The following is a 12,561-nucleotide window of genomic DNA, read 5'->3' as shown; positions in this document are numbered from 1 at the left end:
TCCCGTTTCAATAATAATAATAATAATAATAATATAATATCAGAGTTGGAAGGGACCTTGGAGGTCTTCTAGTCCAACCCCCTGCCCAGACAGGAAACCCTACACCATTTCAGACAAATGGCTATCCAACATTTTCTTAAAAATTTCCAGTGTTGGAACATTTACAACTTCTGCAGGCATGCATGTTCCATTGATTAATTGTTCTAACTGTCAGGAAATTTCTCCTTAGTTCTAGGTTGCTTCCCTCCTTGATTAGTTTCCACCCATTGCTTCTTGTTCTTCCCTCAGGTGCTTTGGAGAATAGTTTGACTCCCTCTTCTTTGTGGAAACCCCTGAGGCATTGGAACACTGCTATCATGTCTCCCCTAGTCCTTCTTTTCATTAAACTAGGCATACCGAGTTCCTGCAACCGTTCTTCATATGTTTCAGCCTCCAGTCCCCTAATCATCTTCATTGCTCTTCTCTGCAATAAATATATTCATTTGATTAAAGTATTACTTATTGCAATTATAGCTCTATAAATAATGTCATTCCAATAAACCTACAATTTTTATTGAGAATGAATTATATCAATCGGGAATTTGAAAAATAAATATGTTAAAGCTAATATAAGGAAAATAATTATTTTAGTTAACACCCAATTAATCTCTAGAATTGGGGACAGGGCAATTGGGATAACATTAAACATGATTACTGGACTTTTATCTTCCCAATTTAAGTAGTTGCGAACACTGCAAATATCAAACTCTCCTTAATTTTGTTAGTATTCTTTACTTACTTACTTACTTACTTACTTACTTACTTACTTACTTACTTACTTATTTACTTACAAAATAATTGTACCACATTACAAAGTTGTCTACTCGGATGACAAGCCTATGTAAACAGTAACAAATTTTCCATAGTCTAAGTAAATACATCTACCCATGCCAAATGGTTATACAAGAATATGAAGGCAAATTTCAACATTACAAGCCATAACTGCACTGTATTTACAATGCTACATTAATATAATACTATGTTTTACTCCCAGGTATTGTGTATGCACATCAAATTAATGTGTGAATTTTTCATTTTTTATTTTAGTCATGTGAATTATGGAATGGATTTTGATATTGTATTATCTTTTCAATTCTAAAGCAGCTTCAGTAATGTTTTGGTGTACAGCTGCACATAGACACAATGGAATTTGATTTGTGAGTAGCTTACCAAAATTACCGAAATAACTAACATTTTTAAATGGCTATTACATAGACATGCACCTGCTCAAGAGTCTCTGTAAATTAGTCTTGCAGTCATTGGAAAGCCCCCTTGGAATTCAATTACATGGTTGAAATATAGACAGTAAAAAACTCTTTCTCTCCAAGGAAGAGTCACAAGAAGTTATTGGTATCTCTCTGACTTATCGTTTCAGATCTTCAATATCATCAATATTTTTGATGTGCTGTTGCTTCCACTGAATTTTCAGTATATTCATACCCTTTTCTATTTGATTTCTTCTACTTTTTTTTTTAGTTGGAACCCATCTCTGAAGACATCCTTCATCAAACACCTAATGTGAATGCAACGTTTTCTTTGCAAAAATCCACTGCAATTCATAGTAAGTTTCAGAGATTACTCATTCCAAAATATTTAGTATTGCTGTTATTAACTGAACTGCTTTTTAGGATATGTAAACAATCCATTTTTTCTGACTAGTCATGGCATAATAACATTATGTAGTCATCTGGTGGATTTCGTCTTTCTCCCTTCATTAATAGAAGTTTCCAGATACTTTTTTTTTTAATTGGACTATTGGCAGCTCTCTCATAAACTGAAACTTTTCAATACCTGGGCAACTGTTTCTATTGAAAGACATGATTGTTTGTAGTTCAAAATATATTGAGGAACCTTATAGATGGATGATAGGGCTCATTTTAGAGCTCATAATCTTTAGAGCTGGTGGCATATTTGAATTTTGAAAGATTTTTTTTTTTTTTGCATTTATATCCCGTCCTTTTCCGAAGACTCAGGGCAGCTTACACTATGTTAGCAATAGTCTTCATCCTATTTGTATATTTATATATAAAGTCAACTTATTGCCCCCAACAATCTGAGTCCTCATTTTACCTACCTTATAAAGGATGGAAGGATGGAAGGCTGTAAAGCCTTTGATTCAGTGGTACATGATAAACTACTTCTAAAACTAAAATCCTATGGCATCTCTGGACTCCTCCTTAATTGGATAACTGTGTTCCTTTCAAACAGACAACAAGTAGTCAAAATAGGGAGTGCCCTATCAAATCCTGCACCTGTTAATAGCAGTGTCCCCCAAGGAAGCGTTCTAGGACCAACACTCTTCATACTACATACAAAGGTATAATATGATACCTTTGTGATCATATTATAAGTAACTGCATTCTCTTCACCGATGATGTTAAACTATTTAACACTACCAACAATGCTGCAACCTTTCAAAAAGACCTTGACTTTGTGTCAGAATGGTCAAAAAATTTACAACTCCAAATCTCAAGTCTAAATTTCAATCAACAAATGCTCTGTCTTACACATTGGCAAAAAAAAATCAGAACACAAAATACAAGCTAAGTGGACATGACTTTGTAGATGACCCTCACTCTGTCAAGGACCTTAAAGTACTCACATCAAATGATCTAAATTCCAAAGCCCACTGTAACAATATCACCAAAAAGTCATTAAGAGTTGTAAACCTAATCTTGTGTAGCTTCTTCTCCGGTAATATTACACTACTAACTAGAGCTTACAAAACATTTGCTAGACCAATTCTAAAATACAGCTCATCTGTCTGGAACCCGCACTGCATAACAGACATTAATACAATTGAGCGCATCCAGAAATATTTCACAAGAAGAGTCCTCAATTCCTCTGCTTGCAACAAAATACCTTATGCCACCAGACTTGAAATTCTGGGTTTAGAAAATTTAGAACTACGGCACCTTTGGTATGACCTAAGCATAGCTCATAAAATTATCTGCTACAATGTCCTACCTGTCAATGACTACTTTAGATTCAACCACAACAATACCCAAGCACACAATAAATACAAACTTAAAGTGAATCACTCCAAACTTGATTGCAGAAAATATGACTTCAGTAACAGAGTTGTTAATGCCTGGTATGCACTACCAGACTCTGTGGTCTTATCCCAAAACCCCAAAAACTTTAACCTTAAGACTGTTTACTGTAGATCTCACCTCATTCCTAAGAGGTCTGTAAGGGGCGTGCATAAGAGCACAAGTGTGTCCACCATCCCTGTCCTAATGTTTCCTTTAATTTTATTCATTTTATGTATTCAATTCATGCCTATACATATATATATATATATATATATATATGTTTTCTGAGGTTTTCACGGGTGTTTGTATATAGGTCTTTGGTTGTTCGGGTTTTCTCCCGTGTAAAATTGGAAGTGTCTTGGCGACAGAAAGCAGATCCAAACCCACACTGATCATGAAGCACGACCAAGGACCAGAAGCCAGACCGCAGCTGCAACATTAGCCATTTCAAACCCCTCCAATCCATTCATGCAGCAGACTGACACCCACTATGAAGATGTAGCACGACCACAAAGCCAAACAACAGCTATGCAGCTCACCAGCTCAAATCCCCCTGCAGCACAGACTAGATTGAGCACAACCAAGCCCCCACCAACACAGGACACACCCCCAGCCAATCAGAGCACAGAAAAACCCCCATCCAATCAGAGCACAGCCAAGCTCCCACCCAATCAGTTCAAACCCCCACTAGCAGTTAAAAGGAAGAAACAGCTGCGATCACACATTGCTCCCAGAAGCACGAAGCTGAAGCCTGAAGATGACGAATGAGACTTCGTCGAAACGTCGCCAAGACACTTCAATTTTACGGAGAAAACCGAACAACCAAAGACCTATATATATGTGTATATATATATATATATATATATATATATATATATATATATATATATATATATATATATATATATATATGTTTTCTGAGGTTTTCACGGGTGTTTGTATATAGGTCTTTGGTTGTTCGGGTTTTCTCCCGTGTAAAATTGGAAGTGTCTTGGCGACGTTTCGACGAAGTCTCATTCGTCATCTTCACGACCAAGGACCAGAAGCCAGACCGCAGCTGCAACATTAGCCACTTCAAACCCCTCCAATCCATACATGCAGCAGACTGACACCCACTACGAAGATGTAGCACGACCACGAACACGAAGCCAAACAGCAGCAGTGCAGCTCACCAGCTCAAATCCCCCTGCAGCACAGATTAGACTGAGCACAACCAAGCCCCCACCAACACAGGACACACCCCCAGCCAATCAGAGCACAGAAAAACCCCCATCCAATCAGAGCACAGCCAAGCTCCCACCCAATCAGTTCAAACCCCCACTAGCAGTTAAAAGGAAGAAACAGCTGTGATCACACATTGCTCCCAGAAGCACGAAGCTGAAGCCTGAAGATGACGAATGAGACTTCGTCGAAACGTCGCCAAGACACTTCCAATTTTACACGGGAGAAAACCCGAACAACCAAAGACCTATATATATATATATATATATTATTTAATATGTATTTGACAAAATAAATAAATATATATAGATAAATAAATACTGTTTCCTTCTTGATGGATCCAATATAAAGCCACTGTCCATATTTTGCCACTATCCATATTTTCCTCAGTTTTTTTTAGATATTAACCAGAATTGCAAATGCTTATTTTTCCAATTTCTCATTTGCTGGTTTAACTGGGGAAAAGAGTCATGTTATTTATATATGTGTTATTTATGGTTTATAATAATTAGGTATAATACAATAAATGTATTAGTATTACAATTTTAATGTCAATAATTTCTTAGAAAATAAAGACAGGTGGATCAGGATTCTTTATGTGAAACGTTGTTCAGAAGAGTGATGATAACCTTCATATTGGAGTTTACAGACCCATGTTTCTATTATGTCTAGAATATACCATCTTTTTGGATCAAGGGCTACAGTTAGAGGAATTTAAATTGTTTAAAATAAACAGACCAAATAAAAGAGGAGGTGGAGTTGCACTATATATAAGGAATAATTACATTTCTACAAAAATAGTAGACAACAATGATGAAAACTGTCTTGAATGCATTTGGGTCAATGTAAAAGGGGAGGGCATGACATTGCTATAGGATTATATTATAGGCCACCCAACCAAACAGAGGAAATAGATGAACTTTTTGCTAGTCAGTTAATTAAGGTATGTAGGAAGTACTTCACAATAGTAATGTAGGTCTTTAACTACCCTGACATCAACTGAGAGAAACTTGGCACCAAACGGAAGATCAAACAGGTTCCTGACAAACTTAGCAGACAACTTTGTCTCCCAAAAGGTAGAGAAGGCAACTAGGGGATCAGCCATATTGAACTTAATTCTCACTAATAGAGATGAAATGATAGAAGATGTTGAAGCGATGGAGCCTTGGAATATTGGAATTAAACATTATGCAAGCATAAGCAATAGAACAAAGTCAAACTAGAGACTTGGACTTTAAGAGAGCTAATTTAGAGCATGGAAAGGATTCCATGGATAGAAATCCTCAAGGGGAAAACTTGGAAAACTTTAAAAGGTGGGGTTATATATTTTTTTAAAAGCTTGGGAAATGTTAAAAAGTGAGATTATAAAAGCACAGACTAGCACAATACTACTGAAGAAGGGAAAAAACAGTTTCTCAAAAGAAACCAATATGGCTGTATAAAGAACTGTCTGATAAATTGAAAGACAAAAGGGACAAGTATAAAAAGTGGAAGGAGGGGCACATAACTAAGGTCACCCAACCAAACAATCAGCAATTAGCCTGAATGTGCAAAGATGAAGTGAGGAAAGCTAAGGCTCAAAATTAACTAAGGCTTGCAATAATAGTAAAAATAACAACAAAAGAAGCTTCTTTCATCATATAAAAAACAAGAAAAAAGTCAAGGTCCATTAGTGGGAGAAAGTGGAAAGAAGGTGACAAGCAACAGGGAGAAAGCAGAACTGCTTAAATCATTTTCTGCTGATTTATACAAAAGGAAAAAAACAGCTCAATCTATTAAAAACAGTATCATAAAAAGCAGATTAGGAATATAAATTAAAATAGGTAAGAAAATGGTAAATGAGCACCAGTCTACCCTAGACGTATTCAACTCAATGGGCCAGATGGATTACACTCCAAGGTTCTGTAAAAACTGGCAGACAAGATCTCAGAACCATTGAACTATATTTTTCAAAGATAGCATCAGGGAATCAGATGCTATCTTTGGGAACTACCAGAGTACTTTGGGAACTACCAGAGCATCAGGGAACTACCAGAGTACTGGAAAAGAGCTGATGTAGTCCCATCTTCAAAAAAGGGGGGAAAATAAATCCAGGAAACTACAGACCTATCAGCCTGTCCTCAATACCTGGGAAGATTCTAGAAAAGATAATCAAGCAAAGAATCAGTGACCATCTAGAGCAGGACTGTGAAACCCACGTCATCACAGCATCATCACGTGACATATCAGGATTTTTTCCCCCTTTGCTAAACTGGGCGTAGGCGTGGACAGCTTGTCCTGCAGGCCGCAAGTTTGACAGCCTGATCTACAGGCAAACAAAGTCGTAACCAAAAGCCAACATGGGTTCGTCAAAAACAGTTCATGGCAGACAAATCTTACTGCATTCTTCAACAAAGTGACAAAATTAGTGGACTAGAGGAATGCTGAAAATTTTTAAGAAGAAATTGGACAACCATTTGTCAGAAATGGTATAGATTTTTCTACCTGAGCAGGGGGTTAGACTAGAAGACATCCAAGGTCCCTTCCAATTCTTCTACTCTACTCTACTCTACTCTACTCTACTCTACTCTACTCTACTCTACTCTACTCTATTCTATTCTATTCTATTCTAAAGGCCACCAATGCATCTTTGTGGAATTTATGGGGAAGAAAATAGGCATTGTCAAAGCTGAACATGAATAATTCCTGAATTATATTAATATTTTGATTAATATCCTCTCCTCTTATGGATGGTATGGGTCTTCAATCTTGAGTCTTCTACCAGAGTTCTGGGAATTTGAGGCTACTGCACAGGATCTTAGCAGTTCATAGCCCTGCACACTTCTGGACAGAGTTCTGATGTCATTCCTGGGATCTCATAGAGCCACTTTCCCAGTTTAGCAATCACAGCTTCAAGTGCTCCTACCACCACTTGGAACACTTTATTTCCCATATCCTGTCCAATTCTCCTTCAAGTCCTTGTGCTTCTTTTGATTCTCATACTCTTTCTTTCTGATTTGCTATCAGTTGGCACCACTACATCTATCACATGACTGTCTTTTGGTCTGTTATCATAATGCCTGGTAGATTGGTTAGTACTCACCTGTCTGTCAGATCGGGAAGTCTCATCGAATCTTAGTTTCCTTATTCTCCAATCTTCTGTGGGATGGCCATCTGGATTTAGGAAGGTCTAGCCCATATTCTGTGCAAATGTTCTTGTACACAATGCCAGCTGCCATTATGTGTTGAACTGTCTCTGAGGCTGTCTGTATAGTCTGCACTTTGGGTCCTGTCTAGTGTGGTGGAACTGCTGTTTAGTGACTGTTTTTGTGTTGCTATGATCATTATGGTGTTGAATTCTAGTCCAATTTATGAATGCATAAATTACCACACCAAGCAAGAAGAGGATCTTCTGCGCACAAATTTCAGTCGTGCCTTCTATAATTTTGTTAACAATAAGCTTAAAGACTCTAGATCCATCCCACCACTAAAAGATTCTAACGGCAATGAATACAATAACGAAACTGATAGGATTTCCCAATGTCTGCCATCTTAGCTATCTGTTAATGGTACACCTCATGCTGAATCTTGTAAGCTTCGGAAAGGTGCTTTCTTTTGGAGAAAATTTATGCAAACACGTCTTCAAGCTGCTTGTTGGCCTCTTCCACTTCTAAAACAAAGTAAAGCTCTTGCATTGCTTCATATTAAGGTTTTTCAAACTTTCGTTTGATAGTACCAATAACCAGAAGGGGTTTTTGCAACTGCATGGAAAATATTCGTTCAAAACTAAACTTCCCAAACAAGGTTTTTGTATAACACAAAGGCAATCCTACCACTTCAGCAAGAAAACTGCATTGCCTCCCACCAAGCAAAACACAAGACTTTTGCAAAGACAAAGAAAAAGGAATAAGAAAAAAGAAAAAAAATCTTATTTCCACAACTGACAGGGAAATATTTGGGATAGTTTACATTTTTGTTAACAACAAAGAACTGAATACAATTTTGTGAGTGTTATAATACATTTTCATTCTGTCTGCTTAGAAAAATGATCAAAGCAAACATGAGAACATTGAGTGTTGTGCTGATTTCATTGAAAGGAATAGGGAAGGTGAAAGTGTCTCTACCTTGGTCAGTTGTTATTGGCACATTTGTGAGATTTTGAGTCAGATGAAATTTGAAGGATGCAGTTATAGAAGGCCAAGATTCTAGCTGTGGGCTATTATTATTTGAAATGTTAATGCCCTGACAGAAGCTCAAAAATGAACCATGGATTATTTATTTATTTATTTATTTATTTATTTATTTATTTATTTATTTATTTATTTATTTATTTATTTAGTCACACAGTATATATAAGTATGAAATAACTGTACAATATATAAGCATATATATGAGTATGAGTATGTAATAACTGTATTAATTGGATATAACTAAAAGAAACAATAGGACAGGAATGGGAGGCAGGTTTGCGCTTTTATGCATGCCCCTTACAGACCTTTAGGAATGGGGTGAGGTCAATAGTAGACAGTTTTTGGTTGAAGTTTTGGGGATTTGGGGAAGAGACCACAGAATCAGGTAGTATATTCCAAGCATTAACAATTCTATTACTGAAGTCATATTTTCTGCAATCAAGATTGGAGCGGTTAACATTAAGATTAAATCTATTGTGTGCTTGTGTATTGTTGCAATTGAAGCTGAAGTAGTCTTCGACAGGAAGGACTTTGTAATAGATGATTCTATGAGTTAAACTCAGGTCATGTCGAAGGCGGCGTAGTTCTAAATTTTCTAAACCCAGGATTTCAAGCCTGGTGGCATAAGGTATTTTGTTGTATTCAGAGGAATGGAGAACTCTTCTTGTAAAATATTTCTGGACAAATTCAATTGTATTGATGCCTGAAATGTGATATGGGTTCCAAACAGTCGAGCTGTATTCAAGAATTGGTCTAGCAAATGTTTTATATGCTTTGGTTAGTAGTGTAGTGTTTTTGGAGAAAAAGCTACGCAAGATTAGGTTTACAATTCTTAAGGCCTTTTTTGCAATGTAGTTGCAGTGGGCTTTGGCACTTAGATCACTTGATATGAAAACTCCAAGATCTTTAACAGGGTGGGCGTCATCAGTAAGGTAATGTCCATCAAGCTTGTACTTAGTGTTTAGGTTCTTTTTTTCAATATGTAAGACTGAGCATTTGCTGGTTGAGATTTGGAGTTGCCAAGTTTTAGACCATTCAGATATGAAGTCAAGGTCTTTTTGGAGGATAGCTGTATTGTTGATGGTGTTAAATAGTTTGACATTGTCAGCAAAGAGAACACAATTACTTGTAATATGGTCACAGAGATTATTAATGTATAATATGAAGAGTGTTGGTCCAAGAATGCTGCCTTGTGGAACACCACTTTTGACAGGAACAGGATTTGATATAGCATTGCCAATTTTGACTACTTGTCTGTTTGATAGAAAAGCTGTTATCCAATTGTGGAGGGGTCCTGAGATGCCGTAGGATTTTAGTTTTAGGAGAAGTTTATCATGTACTACTGAGTCGAAAGCTTTAAAGAAGTCTATGTAGATTGCATCTATGGCTTTGCCCTGATCAAGATTTGTAGTCCATATGTTTTTGCAGTTGTAAATTACATGATAATTTTTTAAATTACATGATAATTTTTTTCTGAAACCAAATTGTTTATTAGAGAGTAGGTTGTTTGTTTCTAGGTGGAGGGTGATGGATTGGTTGATGATAGATTCCATTACTTTGCAGGTGACACAGCAAAGAGAGATAGGTCTGTAATTTTCAACTAGGCTGGGGTCTCCTTTTTTGAAGACAGGGATGACCGTGGCAAGTGACCAAAGTTTGGGAAGGGAACTGGTCATGAAAGCTTTTTCAAAAATTTAGGGGTGCTTAGGGGTTCTGCTATATTAGTAGAAATCTTTTTTAAGTATGAAGTATGCACATAGTCCATCAGGTCCAATAGATAGGGATGGTTTCAGTTTGCGAAGAGCTTTTTCAACGTTATCTTCTGTGAAATCTATATGTGTTAGGTCATTGTACTCATTGTTGGTACGATTGGGGAATGTCGGGTATAAGTCATTACTGTTAACAAAGACTGTGCCAAAGAATGTGTTGAAGAGGTTTGATTGATTATTTACAAAATAGAAATCAGATTAAGAGATATCAGATTGCCTTTGAATAATAAGGATGTATTATCTTAGAATGTTATGGGGGAGGTTAGGAAGTGAAAAGACTTGGATGAGGTTAATTGAGTTGCAAGGGAAAATTTTAGTCTATGTTTGGCTTATGTATAATAGTACCTTGTGATTGACCCGGGAAGCCGGGGGGATGGGTGGGTGGGATGGGGGGACGGGAGGGGGAAGGGGGGTTTTGAGGGGGGGAGGGGAGGAAAGGGTGAAAAATGTTTTTTTCCTAAAACTTTTTCAATAAAAAAAAGAGGTTTGCTTTAACAGTTTCATCATTATATTCTTTGCCGTTAGAATCTTTTAGTGGTGGGATGGATCTCGAGTCTTTAAGTTTGCTGTTCACAAAATTATAAAAAGCATGATTGGAGTTTGTGCGCAGAAGGTCTTCTTCTTGCTTGGTGTGGTAATTGGTGCATTCAGTTTTTATTTGATTGCATATATTTCTTTAACGGTTTTTGAAACATAATTTCATTCATAGCAAAGTAGAATATTATTCCTATGTCAATATATTTCGATTGCTTACCCATATGCTTTTTCTTGAATCACCCACTCACCCACTTTGTGAACACTGAAATCCATAAATAAATGGGATTGAATACTTTGTTCCCTGAAAATGGTAAAATGGTCTGTGAGAACATTGTGGAATGTCTCTTTAACTTGGTTTGTTTGTTTTATTGTAGTTTCTAAGTAGTTTGATAACAATGTTATTTTTGTATTTGTACATGCTATTTTTCCAGATCTAACAATTATAGTGCCTTAAATACAGGAGGACATGGGGAATGTCAAGCATTTTACAAGTTGGAAAAAAGCCAATTTTCTGATGCTTTTAGTGCATTTTCATACATTACTCAGAAGCAAGTCCTATTGAGTTCAGATGGGACTTAGTCTAAGTTAAGTGGGTATAGGGTTGCAGCTGGGAATCTTAATTTTGTAATGTATTTCAGACTTTATCCCCATAAAATCCTCCATCATATATAGATCCTAGTAACAACTTAAGGAGTTCTGGTAATTTTTTTCAAAGGAACTGTCTCCCTATCATGTTACATAAGTTGATCAAGCTAGTTTTCTTTTACCTTCTCCTCAGCCATTTTACCACTTCTAATAAGAATACCTATTTGGAAAATAGATAGATGAAAGAAACCCTGTCTCTTGATTTAGACCTTATTGCAGCAAAAAGAAAGTTGCTTCCAGTTTAGTTCCAAGTCATTGTATTTACAGCTGGAGTATAATAACTGACCTTCTCCTTGCTGGAAATCTAGCACAGACTTCTCATATATGTGACTACCTTTGCTTGCAGTCTCCTAGCAAAGTATGGGCTGATAGAATGGTAGAGGACCCAACTCCAGAACTAAATATACTACAACTAGATGTCTGCTGAGATTCATTGACTATTTTTGACTTGGAAAAAAGAAGCCAAAAGAGCTTTCCCACCCAACTTCCCTAGTATCATACCAAGGTTTGATATGATACAACCATACCAGTTTATGTGATGCAAGACACTTTTAAAGGTAACCTTATTTAGAGACATACGACATAGTGTAGCAGGGGGGAAAAAATCAGCATTTTCAGGCTAAACTGAAAATTCTGAATTTATTCTAACATGGTCAACAAAAACAGTTCACTATCAAAGATGCTTTTCATATATGTTTACAGCATACAGGAATTTAATTGAACCAGTTAAATCTGAAAATTTTGAATTAATGCACACTTTCATTTCAGTTTTAGGTTTTCCTAACTTACTTTCTTTTAAGTAGAATTTTCAAAAGCCTAAGCTGCATTCAATGTTCTAATCTTCAAAATGACACAACACCCTTTGTTGCTTCATATGCAGATTGCAAGTTCTAGCCTTTAGGGATCTGAAAAGGTTCAAAGTCATTACACCAATGATTTTGAAAACTATATGGGTATTCTATGAAAAACTGTCCTCTCCATTAAGTCTACTTTAAATTCCCAGGAATATTCTTGAATTTATCTGTAGCAGATCTTTGGAAGAAATACAAGCCTAGTCAGACTCATGTATTTCACACTCCCAAATAGAAAGCAGGAAGTCAGATTTCATTAAATTGGTTCCTTCCCTCAATGTTCTGGGAACCCAAC

The 12,561-nt window shown here is 36.5% G+C and overlaps 2 protein-coding genes across 2 annotated transcripts in view; one reads left to right on the top strand and one right to left on the bottom strand.

Moving 5' to 3' along the window:
• The window catches only part of TWIST1 (twist family bHLH transcription factor 1), a 121,156-nt gene that overhangs the window by 11,310 nt on the left and 97,285 nt on the right, over positions 1-12,561 (bottom strand). The window lies entirely within an intron of this gene.
• Positions 1-12,561, top strand: part of LOC131197194 (histone deacetylase 5-like) — a 105,653-nt gene that overhangs the window by 68,365 nt on the left and 24,727 nt on the right. Inside the window, exon 5 of the mRNA XM_058180938.1 lies at positions 1,516-1,600. Coding sequence (XP_058036921.1) covers positions 1,516-1,600 — 85 coding nt within the window. The remainder of the gene's footprint in view (positions 1-1,515; positions 1,601-12,561) is intronic.

Source organism: Ahaetulla prasina, chromosome 4, assembly GCF_028640845.1.
Source record: "Ahaetulla prasina isolate Xishuangbanna chromosome 4, ASM2864084v1, whole genome shotgun sequence".
Taxonomy (NCBI): Eukaryota; Metazoa; Chordata; class Lepidosauria; order Squamata; family Colubridae; genus Ahaetulla; species Ahaetulla prasina.
Note: the sequence above shows the minus strand (reverse complement) of the source record. Positions and strands in the feature narration are given on the sequence as shown.